Raw genomic sequence first — 20,844 nt, forward strand, 5'->3', positions numbered from 1 at the left:
AAATCCTGGCTCCACAGATCCAGCACAGACTCTTCAGCTCTGGGACTCATCCCAATCCAAAGGCGTTGGGCAGAACTGGTTAGGGGAATTGTCAGAGTAGAAGTAGTAACTCTCTTCGGATCCAACACCAGAACTCTTGGATCCTTGGGCTCCAGAACTGAAGGATGGATTGGAGAAGGAGGTAAGACTGTATGGGTAGTGGCAGGAAGGCTCAAGGATCCGGTGGGAGCTTGAGCTAACATAACCCCTATCTGGATCTGAGCTCTGAGAAACCTACGCATCACCCTATCCACATCCAGCTTCGGAAAGATTCCTGGAGGACCCGACGGATGATGCAATGCATTGAGGTCAGGAGTGCTTTTTAGGTGCTTGCAAAAATGGGAAGTGTACCAAGTGGAGATGGGATCCAATGTAAACTCAGGTAAGCAAGTCCTCAGCATGTACAATGTATTGGGTACAGGATCCGATGGCTTTGGATCTGTAGTGTGAACGACAGGACTGCAGGAAATAAGAATGTGATCCAAAGGCTTAGGTCGGAAAGCTTCGGCTTCATAGATTGTCTTTTCATATCTGAGGTTTTTTTGAATTTTCTGCGGTGGCTCCAAGGAACATTCTGAGACTTCATAGGTAACCATTTCCTGTGCTCTGAAGGAGCTTTCAAAGATTTACTGGGGATTTGTGCCCCTAAGGAGGATGAAGATGAAACTGGCAGCAATCATTTGAAGACAAGCTTGTTATGTCTGTCAGCTATGGCTCTGGAATTGAACCCTGAACAAACAGTACAATTTATATTCAAATGAGATACTCCTAAGCAGTAAATGCACTCTCTGTGGGCGTCTGAGTCAAGGATTTTATGCCCACAGGAAGCGTATTTATTAAAACCTTTTGGCTTATCAGCCATGACAGAAAAATCCACAGGAAAAGAGCTAAATATGCAGAAAAATATTTTTTTCTTTAAAAGAAAAAATACAACCAATGGTAATAAAGAGTACCCTGTCAGAAAAGGTAGGAGTCTGACAGACAGAAAGAAGAGTACCAACAATGGTACTTACAGAAGGCTATTATGAGAATAGTAGATGGCCTAATGCAGAAAACCCAGAAATTTGAAAAGGATGTAGAATAATTATGCAAAGTAGAAGAGAATTTCAAAGTAAAGAAAATAGATTGAAAAAGAATGAGATAAATGCATTTACTGTTGTAAATATTAGAAAATAATGGCTACCAGAGAGTATACTACATCTGTGTGCGATAGCGGCAAACAAGATCTGAGGTACTGAGGAAGGACTAGGGCAGTATGGGTAGAAGGAAGAGCTCAAGAGCTGGATCTGAAGTCTGCGGTAAGCAGCCAAGTCAGATCCAAGGATCGGATCCTTAGCCCGTATGCTGAAGAATAAAAAGGACAGCATCAGATATATTCTTAAAGAGAAGAGAAGAAAAATGACAATGTAATAGATATTATTGTATGGGACAACTTGGTAACTGTTATGGGTTTTAAAGCTTATGAAATTCACTCTTTTATACATATTGGGATGGAGACTTTTTATGACTTAACATTTAAAACTAATGGACTGATGATGAAATTCTGGAATTGTGTACCAAAAAGGGCATTTATCCATGGGAAAATTATTTGCTTTCTGGTACTAACTTGAATGTTAAAAAAAATGTTACTTTGCAGTTTCGAACTGAGGAACTGGAAGAAGATAATATTAAAAATACATGCAGGGTCTGTGTGAAACTGCTGATAATACTGTTAAAGAGATGAAAGAAACTTATGGAATGTTGAATGAAGGTTGGAAGTCGTTTTCAAATGTGGAAGATTTAATTGATCATTGTGACAATGTACAATGTAAACAGTGTGAGGAGAAAGGACACACAGCAAGAAGGTGTGTAACTGAACACAAGTTGTACCATTAAAAAAAGTGGGGGTGGACACTTCTGAATGGATTGTCAACAGCAAACAATAAATAATGAAAAAGAAGGGAGGATAAACCATACACGAGGAAGAACACAAAGAGGCTAGGGGAGAGGGTAAACTACGTAAAGAAGAAAAAAACATGAAGGGGAAAAATGAGGACAGAGAACGAGTACATGAAGGAACAGAGGTTGGGAAAAGGGACCGACCAACTGTTTGAAGTTCTAGCCAGTGAAAAATCAGATTCTGGGGATCAAGGATTATTTGTATATAAAACCAGGAAATATATCCAATTGGGAAAAGAGTAAAAATAAGAAAAATAACAAAACATTTCCCCTACACTTAAAAAGAACAAAAAGCAATAATTTTGGAGAGCTTTCATTAAATGTGGTGATGATGGTGTGTTAAATGTGATATGGATGTTATCTTGCTAGAGGATGCAAGGTTCCTGACAAGTGAAAAAAGACTGCAGCAGAAGAATTGTGGGATGTAAATATAACATGCAACTTAGGAAGTAAATGTTGTCCTGGAGTTGCTGTGTTGTGTGAGAAACAGTTAAAATACTAGCTGTAGCATAGGTAAGGATGGGAAGGTTAACTGTTGTGAATATGAGGTGAACAGAACATGTTTACAGAATTCTAGCATTATGTGCATATACAACTAGCAAGGAAAGAGAGAATCTGTTTCACTAAATATTAGATTATATGGTAGTTTACATGAAAATTATAATTGCAAGGGATTTTAATTGTGACTTAAGGGGGAATGTAAAAAGCCAGGGAAGGATGTAGAAATACAGGAAGTGATAAAATGTGATAAATTAGATGTCTGGAACAAAAGTCAATGGACTCATAGAAGGGGAGTAACTTAGATCTGAAATTATTTTGTATTTTTGGAAAGCTTGGGGGGGTGGCTGATTGTGATAGCAGTTGCGACAGGTTTTTCAGACCATTTAGCGATATGGATGGAGGAAATGAATGAAAAACAGTTTATTAAAACAAGAAAGGGAATAAAAAGAATAAATGAGAAATCACTGGGTGAAACTGGAAAGTGGGAAATACTGCAGTTACACAAAGCTCATATAACCAGGAAGGACTTAAAAAAAAGAAGTGATATGAATGGTAAATTGAATTTAAAAATAAGTGTTTTTTCCCAATGTCAGGATGATGTAAGAAAGGAAAAGAAAGTGAAATACGGTAAAATGCATAGAAATATATTAAAGAATTTAGAGAATAATACAACAGAATATTATGATATGGAAAAGATACATAAAAGAAATTGAGAAAAACAATTAAGGCATTACTGTTTAGGCAGATACAATATTTACAAAGATAAAATATGGCAAAATAGTAAAGGAGAATGTTAGGGGCGGCCGCGGTGGTGCAGTGGTTAGCATTGCCACCTCACAGCAAGAAGTTCTCCGGTTCGATTCTCGGCTGGGGTGCCTTCTGTGCGGAGTCTGCATGTCCTCCCTGTGGTCGCGTGGGTTTCCTCCGGGTGCTCCGTTTTCTTACCACATCCCAAAGACATGCTGTAGGTGGATTGGACACTCTAAATTGGCCCTAGGTGTGAGTGTGTGTGTGCCTTCTGTGGAAGGTTGGGCACCGGGCTGGCAACTCGACACTGTAAAACTCCACTGCTAATCATGAGTGGACAGGTGATCCGCTGTGGCGACCCCTAACCGGGAAAAAGCCGAAAGAAGAAGAAGTAAAGGAGAATGTTAGTATGGAAAATGAAAAATGTACAAGGACAGGTAAAAAGAACACAAGAGGAAATCGGAAGTATTGTAGCACATTGTGTGGAAAATATGTGTAAGAGTAAAAAGAAGGAAAATAAGAGAATAGAAAGTAAAAAAAAATCTAGAACAAGTTCAGGAAGAATTTGAAAAAGGAATTACTATTACTTAATTAGATGAAGTATTTAGGAAAGTAAACGTTGGTTCAGTATCAGGCCCAGGTAGTATAAGGTATGGAATGTACAGGAAATTAATATATTGGCAAACGGAGTATTTTGTAAATGTACTGAATCAATGGTTGAAGGAAGGGTTTGTTTATGAAGAGTTATATAGTGGGATATTAAAATGTATATGGAAAAAAAGAAAAGAACGAACGCAGATTATACAATCTTATGAGGATAATATAGAGGAAAATGGAAGGAAGGATGAGGGATATTACGGATGAAAGTGTACATGGTATCAAAGGAAGGGAAGTCAAGAACTGTCATTGGTTGGGAGGGAAACCGTGGAGAATATCAGAAGTAAAAGGGAGGATGTGAAAATGATGGTACATGATATTAGCAAAGCATTTGATGCAGTAGGGCATGAAGACTTGTAGGATGTTATGGAGCAGTATGGAATAAGTGATAGAATTATGAGAGCTCGTTTGTTAGCATAGCAAAATAACAGTACAAGAGTGAATGAAGTGTGGTATAAAACAAGGATGGAACAAGTGGAATACTGTTTGCACTGGTAATGAGAGCTCATATGTTAGTATAGCAAAATAACAGTGTAAGAGTGAATGAAGTGTGGTATAAAACAAGGATGGAACAAGTGGAATACTGTTTGCACTGGTAATGAGAGCTCGTATGTTAGCATAGCAAAATAACAGTACAAGAGTGAATGAAGTGTGGTATAAAACAAGGATGGAACAAGTGGAATACTGTTTGCACTGGTAATGAGAGCTCGTATGTTAGCATAGCAAAATAAGTGTAAGAGTGAATGAAGTGTGGTATAAAACAAGGATGGAACAAGTGGAATACTGTTTGCACCGGTAATGAGAGCTCGTATGTTAGCATAGCAAAATAACTGTACAAGAGTGAATGAAGTGTGGTATAAAACAAGAATGAAACAAGTGGAATACTGTTTGCACCGGTAATGAGAGCTCGTATGTTAGCATAGCAAAATAACAGTATAAGAGTGAATGAAGTGTGGTATAAAACAAGGATGGAACAAGTGGAATACTGTTTGCACCGGTAATGAGAGCTCATATGTTAGCATAGCAAAATAACAGTGTAAGAGTGAATGAAGTGTGGTATAAAACAAGGATGGAACAAGTGGAATACTGTTTGCACTGGTAATGAGAGCTCATATGTTAGCATAGCAAAATAACAGTACAAGAGTGAATGAAGTGTGGTATAAAACAAGGATGGAACAAGTGGAATACTGTTTGCACTGGTAATGAGAGCTCGTATGTTAGCATAGCAAAATAACAGTATAAGAGTGAATGAAGTGTGGTATAAAACAAGGATGGAACAAGTGGAATACTGTTTGCACTGGTAATGAGAGCTCGTATGTTAGTATAGCAAAATAACAGTACAAGAGTGAATGAAGTGTGGTATAAAACAAGGATGGAACAAGTGGAATACTGTTTGCACTGGTAGTGAAAGCAATAGTGAGTGAAATAGCTAATGAAATGACAGATGCCAGACGTGATGCAAAAAGAGGGAGCGATTCCAGTAGTTTTAACATATGCAGACAATACAGCTGTAATTACTAAACAAAATATGGATGAGGGAAGTGCTGGTTTGTCTGAATGTATGTTTAAAGGAAATGGGAATTACCCTGAATAACGATAAAATTAAGGGTTTGGGTGATGTGAAAATCTGAGGTGTGTATTTTTCTCAAGGAATGAAGAGTCTTTACTTGAGATAACATCTGACAAAAATGATGCAGTTATGATGCAATGGAATAAAAGAAATGAAAGAAATAGGTCTTCTGTGGAGGACATGTAGATTAGCATTCAAGAAAAAGCTTTATCTGGTGAATTCTGTACTATGGGAAAATAGCCTATATAGCAAATGTTTATATGTTCCCAGAAAAAATGAAAAGGAAATTGTGCAATTGGTGTTTCCTTTCATATGGGGTTCATGATTAAACTCAGTGAAAACAGGTGTGTTGTATATGAGTGAAGATGAAGGGGGACTCAAGTTACCAAATCCAGTTGTTTATTCTTTAAACCTGTATAGAGTACTAAAGTGGTTCTGGGAGATGATGCCAATAAGAAAAAAGAAAAAGAATACGTAAATGAAAATAATTAAAAATTATCCAGAACAAATATTAAGATGGAAAATAAAAATTAATGATACAGAGAAAGCTAGAAGGATGTGATATAATAATGTGATGAAACATTCCTATGTAAATCCACAGGAAAACTTACCAGATCAAGTGATTAAAGCCATTAAAGTATACCAAGAGCACGAAGCTCTGTTTAGTAGTTCCTTTGCATGTGCAAGTATTTCCAATGGAGACTGGTATTAAATAAACTTTAACATATAAAAAGAAAGCTGAAAGAGTGTGTTTAATTTGTGGGGAGAAATATACCACAAAACATGCTTTTTTAATGTAAAAGTGTGCTGAAACTTTGGAAAAAGTTATGTAAAGAAACATTTTTTGAGAATATTAACATAATATAGATATGGATTTGATTATGCATAGATATTAAAAGAACAAGAAGAAACAATATGTGAAAAGAGTAGATAAGTTATTTTGTGTAATATGGGTTATTTAGAATGAAAGAATGACATTTTTAATGGGAAATAGATTTTGGCAGATATATTGCAAAAAAAATTAGGTTATAGCTGTGGAAGGAGTGGGGTCAATTATGAAAGAATAACAATGAGGATGTTATAAGAAAAATGATAAACAGTAATAAACAGAAATGTGTATATATGTGCCTGTAAATATATGTACATTTTGTAAATAATGTTTATGTTGTGTTAAATAAAGGACCACCTACTCTTTTCGATAGGTGCCATGGGATCTTTTACATCCATCTGAGCTGTACTAACTCAAGCATATATGGCCTCAGTTTTGAGCCTCATCCAAAGGATGGCACACTCAGGAATGTGCCGTCCCCTTATGGCACACTGCAGAGTTAGCAATGAATCTACCTGGTGTGGGAACAGAACTCAAAGCCTTCTGCTCAAAAGGTGAGTGTGCTATCTGTTGCACCGCAGAGACTGCTTATCACTATTATGATTACTCCAGAGAAGGGCAAGACTGAGACATGCAAAGGAACTACTAAACAGAGCTTCGTGCTCAAGCCAGGCTTGATCAAGGACCTTGAATTGCTATGCCCACTTCAGTGGTAAATATGGCAGAATGCCAAGGTTAGAGGCTAGCGTACAGTACAAAATCTCTAGTGAAACACCAAGAGGCTAATCATCTTCCCTGGAGGCCAGCTATAGGAGGTGGTCTTCATTCATGAGGCTTTCTCCCAGTATAGCATCAGTCCAAGAGGGCAGGACAAACACTCTCTAAAGAAGTGTGTGTGGGGGTCCAATACCTGACATTAAAAATACATACAGTGAAGAAACAAGAGTCTGAGTACTGCCATTTCCATCTGCATCACTTTAAGCATATGCAATGGTGTTCCTGAAAACCAGAACACAATATACATCCAGGACTAATTTAAACACACACAGACACACAGACACACACACACACACACACAGACACAGACACAGACACACACACACACACACACACACAGACACACACAGACACACACACAGACACACACAGACACACACACACACACACACACACAGACACACACTATACCACTGATTCCAGCTCTTGTGCTGCCAGATTCTGTGAAGGGTTCCAGCAGAAGCTTAAACTGACTGACTGCTTCTGCATATCTCAATAGGTTCATGGGAAGTTACTAGGCTAAATGTTCTAGAGCCCTTACAGACTCAGACATATTTATCCTGGATTTCCCCAATTGGTGGCTAGGTGAGTGAAGTTCATAGAGAGAAGAGTCTATGGTAGTTAACACCAACTTCTTCTGTCTGGGAGGGATATTGGGGCCACGCCAGGAGTGAATCTGCAGTCACCCATCCATTGATCTAGGTTGAGTTTGAAGAGGGTCAGGGAGGGGCTCTATTTCAAGTGAAATGGAAGCTTGTTCCAGAGAAGTGGCAGTCTCTGGAACATGTATCTGTCTCTCCAGCATGACCTGTTTATGTCAGAGGCTAGGTTAAGATCCCTAGAGCGAGTGATCCTCCTGCGGTTTGATTTACGAATATGTAGCATTTCCATCAAGACCGGGTCAGAGACTGCCCTGTTGGAAATGCTACATATTTGTAATCAAATTGCAGAAGTAGTCAGCTTAAGCTGCTTCCATTTTTGTTAGTAAAAATCTGGATCTTTCAAGTGCAGTCCATCCTACAGAAAATTAGCAATAAAGCTTTTTTTCTGAACTGGCCAAACAGAAAAGGTGGGACTTTCAACCACACACCTTTATACATACAATCTGACTGTCCGCACTGTGCAGACCATGCAGAGAATTCATAAATTATTTCCTTGAGCTAGCTATTTTAGAAAATATAACCGTTTAGGTGGCCATAAGAAACGGTCCTGCTAGTTCATGTTCTGCCAAGTTGCCATCATGTCCTTACAGATAAGCCTATGTTCTAGACCCATAGTTCTAAGAAAGAGGAAAATATATATATTACGTTTCTTCTAGAATCCGGTGATGTGCTAACTCTCATGCAGGCCTCTTGAAATTGAAAGGGTAATTAGAGGGAAAGCTGCTCTATAGATACATAGATAGATATTGTGTGTGTGTGTGTGTGTGTGTGTGTGTGTGTGTGTGTGTGTGTGTGTGTGTGTGTGTGTGTATGTATATATATATATGTATATATATATATATATATATATATATATATATGCATATATGTATGTATATATATATATATATATATATATATATATATATATACACACACACACACACACACACACACACATATATATATATATATATATATATATATATATATATATATATATATATATATATATATATAAATTCAGGAGTGATACCTTTTATGTCACAGAAATGAGAAGGGATGGCGGACCATGTTCTGAATCTGGGGGAGCTGTGGGATTTGAATACTGGTTGAGTCTATATTTCTGTCTGCTTCAAGATCATTCAGCACCCCAGCTGATCAGCATGTGGTGGAATTTACTTGCTGTCATGACTTAAAAGGCATTAATTGTAACTCAACTCAAAACTGTCTAGTTGTAGAGAAAATAACATTACTGTTGTCGTCATTATGTCCGATTATGATGTAATCGGCTTTTGCTGTCCTCAACTTGTTGTCATATCTGAAAGGGTATTACCTATAACTCCAATCAAAACTGTCCATTTGAAGAGAAACAAAGTAACATTAAAGTTATCACTGTAGTGACTATGACGTGATCACCTTTTGGTGGCATTTACTTGTCAGGTCTGAATGGGGGTTGCCTACTATTGCAATCACAATGTGCTGTTGAAGAAAGTTGGTGTTGATGGGTAGGACATACAAACTCCATGCAAGTGGTTCCCTAACAATGAACTGAGATAGGGAATGAAGCATTCTAATGCAGCAATGTTAACTTCACTACCATGCGGCCAAGATTGATCTTAAGCTGATTAAATAAATCCTACCTAATTCACAGGGCCCAGTAAAACATGTTTTTGTTGGAGAAGGTGGTCGTGAATCAAGATTCTTAAAGATTCATCTTTAAGGGAATGCAGTAATGGAGAATGCAGCCACGGCTCATGTTGCTCCATTTCTAACAGCTTGCATGATAAAACTTCCCTCATTAAATTGTCTCCTGTTGTAACATCCACTGGGGGATTTGGAAAAGTTTCCTAATCAACAACTTTTATTACAGTATTATTTTACACACAGCTTTACAAATATAAAGCAGTATAAACAGTAAAATACACAAACCTGAGAGTAAACTAATTCTAAATTGTAAACTGCTAGCAAACACTATTTATAGATAGCAAACAACCAACAGTAATAACAATTACAATCTTATCGTAGCTCAAATGCAGTGCTGCTGACCAAAACAAAGTACAGGAGCTCTGCATGCTAGACATGTTTGGGTGAGGGGCATGTAACCCAACTCACATTAGCACAGCAGTAACCCACCCATGTATGCAAAGCATTAATACATTTTTTGTCACGTTATCTACCCACCTTTGTCTTACTGCATTTGTAATAACATCAGACATGCACCCAGAGAAAATCCCTTCTATCAGCTGCAATGAAAAATAAATAATGCCTAGCACACATCAGTCCTGTCAATGACATACCTTAAGTAATAATTCCATCCGGCCATTCATGTCTATTGTAGACCCTCTCCCACTCCCATAGGTTATACTGCCATCATGCTTATAGCAGACCCCCTTAACTACAAGTGGCCAGGACCATAACAAAAAAATGGTATTCTTAATAACTGTAATGCTAGCAGAGCATGGTACACAGATGTGGCAGTCAGAAAATTCCTTCACATACTCGCAGCTTCACGTTAACAACATATTAACACGGACACATGTATTTTATACAAAAATATTATGTTTATTTTAAGTAGAGGATGAGGGGGAAGTGACATACAGACACTGCTTATGCAACAGTGTGTGCTCCAGGAAGGGACCCATTATGTACTGTTTTGTAAATGCTACACTCTCCACACACTTAATAAATAAGTGTACCACTTTCTAAACATATTACCACCCTGCACCCTGCAATTAAAGAAGGTTGATGAACAGTCCTGTCTCAAACCATTCAGCGTGCATATCAGTGCTACAGTCATTAGACAGCTCATCTGTATACATATTTTAACAGAGACCACATACTGATTCAGCGTGTACTCACAGGTAGCCTCCTCTCCATACACTAGATCTCTCACCCTTTCACTATAAAAATCATGGCCTAAACTAACGGAGAAAAAAGGGTCCAAACAGAGAAACTATTTAGATACGGAACTTGTATAAGTATTCATTTTTGAAGAAAAGGGAACGTGTAGCTGTAATGTTTAGTATTACTGAGGGCAAAGGTGAAGCTGATTCAATCAATCAGTGATTCCACAAGCCAGCACCCCATCTGAGGTAGCTCTTCAAATGAAAAGCAAAAACCATTTCTCTGTATTAACCTGATTGTTACAGTCAAGCCATAGGGTCATTACATTTACATATTTCTGAAAAAATAGGGCCAGCACCAAATGGAAGTTGCTAAATAGATATAAATTTATTAAGTAAACATTTTCAAGCAACTAAGAGTGTCAAACACCTCCAGTAAAGCACAAAAGTGTTCCAGAAAAAAGCAGCAAACTGGTTTCGGCTATATTAGCCTTCTTCAGTGCACAAACATAATCAATAATAAAGAAGTAACATCAGAGCAGCAGTATTTATAGCATCTTAATAACAAGCCAATCAAGTCATTATATACTTAATGGATACCTATTAAGGATATACTTTAAAGATGTTCATTCAAACTAGGGCTGAAAAGGCCACCCAATTTAATTATCTATTTCCTTTCCTTATTATTTAAATTTGTGTGCCAACCATTTTTGAGGGATCTATTTCCTTTAATTTTGTCAATGACCGTAAAATAAAAGGAAGCAGAGGGGTGCTTAGGTGTGTTTATAAAGTGCACTAGAAAGTTTATAATTCCTTATGTCACTCATATGTTCCGAAATCCTGATCCATAATGGTTTGGATGTCTGACCCACATAAAAAGCTGAGCAAGGACAGGAGACCAAGTACACCACCCAATCTGAACCACAATTGGCCAGAAACTTAATATCAAAACCTCTATCAGTATTGGGGCTAGTAAATTCCTTAATTTTGAAAACTCTAGAACAATGTGTGCAATGACCACATGTATAAGTACCACGCAATTTGTCACCCAATAGCTTTTGTTGTACAGGTCCAGCTGAGACCTGGAAAGAATGTTTGTAATGGTTCAAAAGTGAGCCTAAAGTTTTGCCACGACGAAAGGAGAACAAGCATCTCTGTACCACCTTAGAGGCTGATTTCTGATGCGATAACAAAATGTTCCAATGTTTCTGGATAATGTGCATGAAAGCTTTAGTATTGCGTCCATATGTAGTAACCATTCTCAGAATATCTTGGTCCTCTGATGTTTTATCCTTGTTTTTATATTGTAAAAGATCCTCCCTGACTTGTGTAGATGCCCAATTACCAGCCATGGCAATGCTGCCCACTTTATACCCCCTATTTCGAAATCAATTAGCCAGTTCCAACTTATATTTGTGGAAGGTATTATCAGAACAAATATGTTTTACTTTCAAGAATTGAGATTTAGGGGTGTTGTGTATCACGTGTGGCAGACGGAGGATACTGGCATGGAGTAAGGAATTATACTGGGGATATTTTCTATATATTTGTGTACTGAGTTATTATCTTCGTTTCTCATGATGGTCACATCCAAAAAGGTGATTTCATCCAAATTGAAATTAACCTTAAACTCAATTCCCCATTTGTTTTGATTAAGATATTCAACAAACTCCAGAAGAAAAGCCACATCCACCTTCCATACCAACCAACAATCATCTAGGTATAGTCTTCCACATATCTATTTCCCCCAAATAGATGTTATGATTGGGATTATAGATAAGTTCGGTCTCCAGGTAGGCCATAAACAGATCTGCATAAATGGAGGCAAAAGATGCCCCCCATTGCTGTACCTTGTGACTGCCAATAACATTGTCCAAGGAAATAGAACACATTTTTAGTGAGGGCATGTTCAGTCATATATACCAAAAGAGTATTAAAGCCTGGTGGATATAAAGTACTTTGGTCCAACCAATATTGCAGGGCCATTAGCTCCGCCCAATATGGAATGTTGGTGTATAAGGCAGTCACACCTAATGTGCAAAGGAGACAACCTGGCTCCAACTGACTGTTGGAGACGATACCTAGAAATTGGGTGGTATCCTGGATACGTGATCTCACACAAGCCAGGAGAGGTTTCAAATAGAGAGTAAGAAATTCAGATAAAGGCTCAGTTAAACTGCCCCTCCCTGAAATAATTGGTCTCCCTGGTGGACACTGAGGATCCTTATGTATCTTTGGCAAAAAGTAGATGTATTGTGGTCTAGGATCCTTAACCGTGAGATGGTAAACGTCCGATTGTGTAATAATACCCTCCTGTTGTGCCTGAAATAAGAACCTATCAATTTCAACCTTAAATTTGTTAGTTGGATCGAGGGGCATGGGCATATAGTGCCTGGCATCCCCACACTGTCTCGGTGCCACTTGATAACTATCCCAATTCATAACTACTACCACCCCCACCCCACCTCCCCACCCCCTTTGTCAGCTGATAACATAACCAGATCTTTATTATTTTTTAAATCCTCCAAGGCTGTTTGTGATGGAAAATATATTCATTAAAGTTATAATGTAGATCTTTGAGAACGGAGGATTGGAATAGAGACACCTGACTAGACATTGGAGGCATAAATCTAGACTTTTGAAAGTTAAAAGATCTAACCTCATTACTACCAGTATCGGAATCAAAATGTATTTTGAGATTAATCAATCTACAAAAGGCAATCACATTAGATGCAAATGAGTCTTCAGTCACAAAAAAATCCAGGAACATAGCTTAGACCTTTATTAAGTACAGAAATCTGAGCCTGAGAAAGCTCCACAGAAGATATATTATGTATATTGTTAAATTCACTCAACATTTGGTCATCACCTTGCATATCTCCTCCAAAGTGTTTGGACTGTCTATGCTATTTCTTCTTCTGGGGAAGTTTTTCTTCTGCTATGGATGTGGATGGCAACCCCCTTTTACAGTCACCAACACCGAAAAGACACAGCACGGGTCACCCTTTAGGGTCAGGTCCAGAAGAGGGGGGAGGAAGCATAGACATCTTTTTTATTGATTATGTTTGTGCACTGAAGAAGGCTAATATAGCCGAAACCGGTTTGCTGTTTTTTCTGGAGCACTGTTGTGCTTTACTGGGGGTGTTTGACACGGTTAGTTGCTTGGAAATGTTTAATTAATAAATTTATACTTATTTGGCAACTTCCATTTGGTGCTGACCCTATTTTTTCAGAATTATCATGGTTTTTTGGGCTCTGGCACTTGCCGTACCTGCGAGGAGTTTGGATTGAGATCATTGCATTTACACACACACACACACACACACACACACACACACACACACACACACACACACACAGCTAACTCTTCAACTGCAGAAGGGAAAAAAAAAAGGTTCACTGTAATAACTTGATGACTACACTGTAGCCATCAGGTTACTACAGTTAATGCATGTTATTACATCCACAGCCCACACCTCCCCCCAGCAAGCTCTTCAAAAAAAAAAAATAAATAAAATAAAATAACAAAGCACTTCCCTGTAATAACCTGATTGTTACACTGTATCGATTGGATTATTACAGTTGCAGCTATGCACCTCCCCCCAGCTAGCTCTTCCACTGAAGAGCAGAAAAAAATTAAAAATAAAAAACTCAGTTCATTATACTAACAAGATGGCTATATTGTAACCATCAGGTGATTTCAGTTACACCCATCCCCACCCCATGTAACTCTTCAACCAAAGAGCAAAAAATAAACAAATAAATAAACAGGATAATGGCCAATCGCAACCTCTATACACTTTGAGCCTGGGGCGACTGCCCTTCTCACCCCACCTTAGCTGTGCCTCTGACTGAGGGTGCCCACTGAAAATCTGAAGATTCTAATAATGGTTTACTTTATTTATATTTGTTTACCAGGGTAGTGCACTGATCAATACTGACCAATTCCAAGCTCAGCCCAGGTGAAATATAAAATATTCATAAACAACAAATACAGAAATGTAAGCAATAACAGAATGGTTTACTGTGCGCTTGGTTCTCATTAACAGTGAGTGAGAAATTAAGTATGTAAAGGGGGAACATGCAAATTCTGCGAATGCAGCATCTTAGATTATTCACCATAGTCTGAGGTACAGTAATTGTGACGTTAGCATACATACATCAAAGAGGGTGTGGAGTCTCAGGAGTGCAGGGGGTGTAACAATTTGCAAAAATGTTCTAAAAGTATATGAACAAGGTTTGTCATTCAATGTCTTTTACCGAAATCTTACTTTTACTTTCAAACAGTTGTTGCTTTGTTGTTTGTCTTTCGGCTTTTCCCGGTTAGGGGTCGCCACAGCAGAACTCCGGTCCGCTAATGATTGGCAGTAGAATTTCACGAACGCCGATGTGCCAGCTCGACGTCCAACCTTCAACGAAGGCACGCCCATTTACGCATGTCTTTTGAACGCCACCCAACCGCAGGGAGGACATGCAGACTCCACACAGAAGGCCCTCCCAGCACTCCAGCTGACAATTGAACGGAAGAACCTCTTGCTGTGAGGCAACAATGCTACTGCTGCACCACCGCAGCGACAGTTGTGATTCCCACTATAAGGTTTTGTACTTTTGATAAGGAGACAATTGTCTAATGACTGCAATCCATAAAATCTTCGGAATCAATTGTGTGTGACTTACTTTTCCTTACAAACAGAACAACATTCCAAAACCCAAAAAGTCACACAAAGAAGATAAGTCTGAACATCTCCGTTTTTTGTGTTATTCCATTAACTAAGCTATATTCCCAAATACCATGTAGTAATTATTTTATTCAACAGTGAAACATATTATCAGATAAGATTAACAATGGTCATTACCTGTCCCCATTCAATTCAAAGTCACGTATTATACTCACACTGCATATTTTAGTTTTCAGAAACTATGAAGTACTAAGAGATGGCAATTTTACATAATGGCCAATGACACTTTAAAAGTTAAATTCACAATCATTAGTGACAGATGTTATATGAGAAGTATGGAAACTGCTGCACTTGATTCAGCTTGAGTTTTGACCTACCAATTCCAGGTTTAAGTGTCACACCTACCTACTGTCATACACACTGCCTCACATTTTGCTAAAGAAAAGAGGCAAGTCTGTTCAATTAAAAAAATATATTAAAACTGACTGACAGCAAATCACAACTCTTTACAGCAAGGTTGGCACCTATATCTTAAAACAGCAGCAACATATGCAAAATGTACAATTAACAGTAAAATGTCCTGCAAAACGCCAGTACTTCCAAATGCCATGAAATTGACCTGCTTTACTTACTTCATTTTAAAATCAGTTTGAATTTGTACCACCAGAAAGCAAACTCTGCCTCCCATATGAATTATAGCACACCTACTGAATACATCTGAATGACTATTATGAGGAATACATGCATGCAAATGTCCCTATTCACTTACAAAAAAAGGCAGTTAGAACCCTCAAGATACAAGACTGAAGCACATGACCACCCTTGCTAACACTAGTTATTCCACCTTCACTATGAAATCAACCTCTCAGCTCCATATCTAAGTGAAGGATATAGGCTGCTACAGGTGTGACATTCCACACCTCATCAGTGATATACTGTAAATGCAAATATTGGACTTGATGAATGCTGAAACCACCCCAATGAATTTTAACTGTTCTACTATCATCTCAGGGCTGTGCCATTTCAGTCCATTAGCACTCTGTCTTTCTCTCTCTTTTTTAACAGTGTTCAGTTAATTGATAAAATATATGTTGGGCAGCCTATGCTATTTCACTACCCTTCTACAGATGCATGTGGGTCTGGTGCAAAATGAGACATAACGGGCATAAGGCTCCCTAATGAAATGTCGGTATTGAAAATGCAGAGTGCCAAAAAGCAAATAAAAAAAAAAAATTAATAGGCTAAATAATTTTTTGCATCTTTAACTCCAACCCCTGGAATCCAATAAAAGGTCACCAATGTATATGGTTTTCTGATTCTCTCAATTATAACAATGCTTAACACACCACTTTTCTCAACACCGGTATCTTTTAGGGCTCCAAGACGGCTGCACATTGAGTAACAACTTAATACTAGCTCTTCCTGTGTGAAAACAGAAACTCGGCAGAGAAGGCCAGTAGACTTGTGTTTATGGGTAAATTTCAGTAACTAGCTAGTAAGTGTACTGCCTGGATGTCAGGAAAAAAAGAAATACAATGGACCCGGGAAACATCAGCTACAAAAAGTGAGGTAGAAGCACTGACTGGGGAAAGTTCTGCAGCTGTTCAGCAAAACGTAATGCAATCTCCAGGCATGAATTCCAGTAACCTACAGGAAGATACAAGACAACGGCACACAGACCTAGTTAAAATAAACAAAACACTGATGTAATATATCAACACAAAAAACAAAAGGCTGGAAAAAAATGGAAGAAGCTTTAAAGAAATATTCAGATGAGGTGATAAAGCTGTAAAAATCAGACGCCACAATGAATAAAAGTCTGACTGAATATGAGACTGCTCATGAAGAGATGCTTCAAAAAATAATAGAATTAAAGGACAGAGCACGCAGGGAAAACCTGACATTTTCAGCTGTACCAGAGAAGCTGGAAGGAGCAGACAGCAGAAATGTTATGAAAGCACAAATAAGCAACTGGAATGGCATTCCACAGCAGGAGTTGTTAGATGAAAAAGCACATTGTGTGTATAATTCAAACCTGGCTATGAGAAAGCAACCTAGACCTTTAATAGCAAAGATACAATCACAACAGCAGAAGGAGTTGATTTTGACAAAACTGCGGCAGAAGGACAAAGTACTAAACATAGGGGAGAGCAGAATGTTTGTGGAGAGTGATCACTCATTGTACGCCAGGCAGAACAGAAGCAAATTTATTCTACTATTCAAAGAATGTTGAGATGCAAATGTGAGATTTAAACTGCTGTACCCAGCAGTATTCTTCTCAAGATGGGCAAAATCATGTTTTGATAAAGTACATGCTAAGGTGAAAATACATATGTTTGTCCAACAAAAATTGAGCTGTGAAACAGAGAGATTCTGCTTTTTGTTCTTCTGGTAATAAAGACCACAGGCAGACTTGTACCTGTGAAACTTTTTCCAATGTTTCAATGGAAAATGTTGCAGTGAAGGAAGAAAGCACAAGAGTTGACTAGAACAATCGAGAGTACTTTGGAAATGAAGCAGAGAGAGGATTTGGGAGATGGAGATGAAGAGTAATAAAACCAGCAACAATGTGGGATTACAATGCAATGATTATATGTGTGAAATATGACAGAACAACAAAATCTGGAAATACTGGACTCTTTCAGAATTTGTTGGACTTGTGGGGGACTCTAAGGGATTCTGGCGTGTAGCTCGCAAGACATTTGCCTGCGAGCTACATCGCCGAAACCAAACTGCTGCATCAGCACTTTGCCGTAGTGCAAAGTGACTGTAAAGCATAGCCGCTGCAACTATAATCTATGGACGGGCAGCTGCAGCCGTACGGGCTGTGTAACACATTCCTTCTTCTCGTGCAAGGAATGCATTTATTTAATTATTTATTTATTTTGTTGTCAGACTTCAAGCTTTGTCCCTACCGAATGTGCACTGCTACAGTCATCCCTCTCCACAATGGAGGAGCAACTACAGACCCTGGAAACTATTGCCCCATTAGCCTGATGAGTCTGATATGCAAAGCTATGGAACACATCATCATGGACCTAATAAACATTGATATAGGGAATCTCCAGACTCTGGATCCCACACAGTTTGGTTTTGTGAAGGGTAGATCATGCCCGTTCAACTTGGTCAACTTCTTTGAGTCAGTCACCAGAGCTGCGGATGAAGGCAAAGTGGTTCATACAGCCTACCTTCATCTGGCTAAGGCCTTTGATACCATTCCCCACTCAGAAATCATAGAAAAACTCACTAAGCTAGGCATCAACCCCTATATCACTAGGGGGGTTGCAAACTGGCTCACAGGTAGAACCCACAGTGTGAAAGTAGCTGACTCCAAGTCAGACTGCTGACCAGTCCAGAATGGAGTCCCACAGGGTGCGGTCCTGGGTCCCCTCCTGTTTGGTATCTACTTCTGAAGTCCAGGCCAACATGAAGGGACTCTGGCTGACAATGTTCGCAGATGATTGCAAGTTGGGAGCTATTATCAACTCCCCAAGTGATGTTGACATCCTACAGAAAGGCTTCACTGAGACCAACGACTGGTGTCAGAACCATGGCCTTAAGTTCAATACCAAAGATGTGTCGTCATCCCCTTTGGGAAAAACCCGGTTGCCATGAATTACCACATCAATGGTAGTCCACTGAATAGAGAAGGCGTTATAAGAGACCTGGGAACACAGGTTGACAGCAACCTCTCTTTTGACCACCACATTGCCACTGTGGTCAGAAAGCCCTTCTATGTGGCACATCTCATTACTAAAGGTTTTGCATCCAGGAAGAAATAGGTCATTGTCTCCCTCTACTCTTCCCTCATTAGGCCAATCACTGAGTACAATGCCCCATTTGGCATGTACCTCACTAAACACCTGCAACAACTGTAGAGGCCACAAAAGTACCTCACAAAGAGGATCCTAGGCCTTAAACATGTGTCCTATATGGACAGATTCAAAAAACTCTAACTATTCTCTGTCTCATATCGCCTACTTAGAGACGATCTCTGCTTGACTTACAAAGCCATGTCTGACCCAGCTCTGTTAAAAATGCTACATCTAAAGAAATCCCAATCCCTCCACACCACACGCTTCAGAGACCTCAACCTTAATACCACAATCAACAGAACATGCTGGAGGGACAGGTTCATAACCCAGAGACTGCCCATCCTATAGAACAGATCTCCCATACATGTCAAGCAGACCACCTCATTGGCCCTCTTCAAGAGAAATCTTGATGAGTGGATGGGAAATAGAAAATTCACCCCAGGGATCACTCCAGTGGCTCTACTCGACAGAGGCATTGGGAACTAGGTCAGATAGCACGATGCCAGGGTAATCCTATGGGCAAGGCTTGTAAAGGCTCCAGGGCCATTAGCCTAGTACACACCTATGAACCTATAAATGTTCAACCTGTCAAACAGTGTATGCATGTAACATAAAAGCTGGAACTAGACATTTAACAAAAAAGGTATTATTCATAAAAGGTGGGAATAATAACTTTCTAATGCAATTATGCTTTCTGTAATGTCTTTAAATATCAATGGACTCACAGATAAATACAAAAAAGAAAGAGTAGTGAGCTATATTAAAAATGTACACTGCAAATAGCTATGTTACAGGACACACACTTGGAAAGAACTGAACATGTGAATTAGATAAAGAAAGGTTTTCAGGATGGTTATTCAGTGGAATACCTGGGACTCAGGAAAAGAGGAGTTCTTATATTAATTGCAAAAGGAGCTCCAATAGTTATAGAACAGGATAAAAAAAGACAATAATTGCAGATTTGTAGTGCTAAGGGGCTACTGGAAAGGGAGGAGGATTACACTGGCATTTACTTATATTCCACCTAAAACTGCTATTATGGAACTTAAGAAAATTCTCAGTTTTCAGCAAGGAATATTACTTACAGGTGGGGACTAGAATGTGATTTGTAACAGTGAAGATGTGTCGGGGGGGCAAAAAGTATAACAAAGAAGGGTATAATTTTGAAGAAATTTCTGAAAATATTTGACATGGAAGATGTGAATTCAGTAACAGGAGTTTGGAGTGAATTTATATTTTATTCCCCAAGATATAAAAACTAGGCTAGGCAAGACAGAATTTACATTTCACAGGAACATGTACATTTAAATTGAAGGTCTTCATATGCACCCGATAACTACTTCAGGTAATGTGCCAATAATAACTAAAATAAAAATACAGGGTAATGAAATAAAAATGAGACAATGTTGCTTTCACATCTATCTTTTGAAAAGAGAGGAATTTAAGGATTGGGTACTGTAAATTTCTCAGGAGTTATTAGCGAGGATAGAAATTTCATCTGAAAATACAGCTAGGAAGTAGGATAAAATTAATGTACAGTTTAAAAATAAGGTGGAAATAACAGAGAGAGCTTTGGTTAAGAAGTAACAAGAAGAAGGAACAGCGATGGGGGCTGCGTTTGCCCCAGCTTATGCCAATTTATTTATGGGCCTTTTTGAAAATAAGTACATATATAGTCATCCTTTTTTTAGGAAATATGTCATTGGGTACTATAGATTTATTGATGATTTAATTTTTATATGCAAGGGGGGACATGGTTCATCAGTTACATTTATTAATGATTTAAATAACAATGATTTTGGTAT

At 38.5% G+C, this 20,844-nt stretch overlaps 1 protein-coding gene across 1 annotated transcript in view; it reads right to left on the reverse strand.

Moving 5' to 3' along the window:
* MIB2 (MIB E3 ubiquitin protein ligase 2) overlaps nt 1–20,844 on the reverse strand; it is a 1,775,226-nt gene that overhangs the window by 1,250,199 nt on the left and 504,183 nt on the right. The window contains 1 exon segment of the mRNA XM_044061758.1: nt 8,366–8,396. Within this exon segment, the coding sequence (XP_043917693.1) occupies nt 8,366–8,396 (31 nt within the window).

This window comes from Protopterus annectens, chromosome 2.part0 (assembly GCF_019279795.1).
Source record: "Protopterus annectens isolate FY-2018-M chromosome 2.part0, PAN1.0, whole genome shotgun sequence".
NCBI classification, from domain to species: domain Eukaryota; kingdom Metazoa; phylum Chordata; order Ceratodontiformes; family Protopteridae; genus Protopterus; species Protopterus annectens.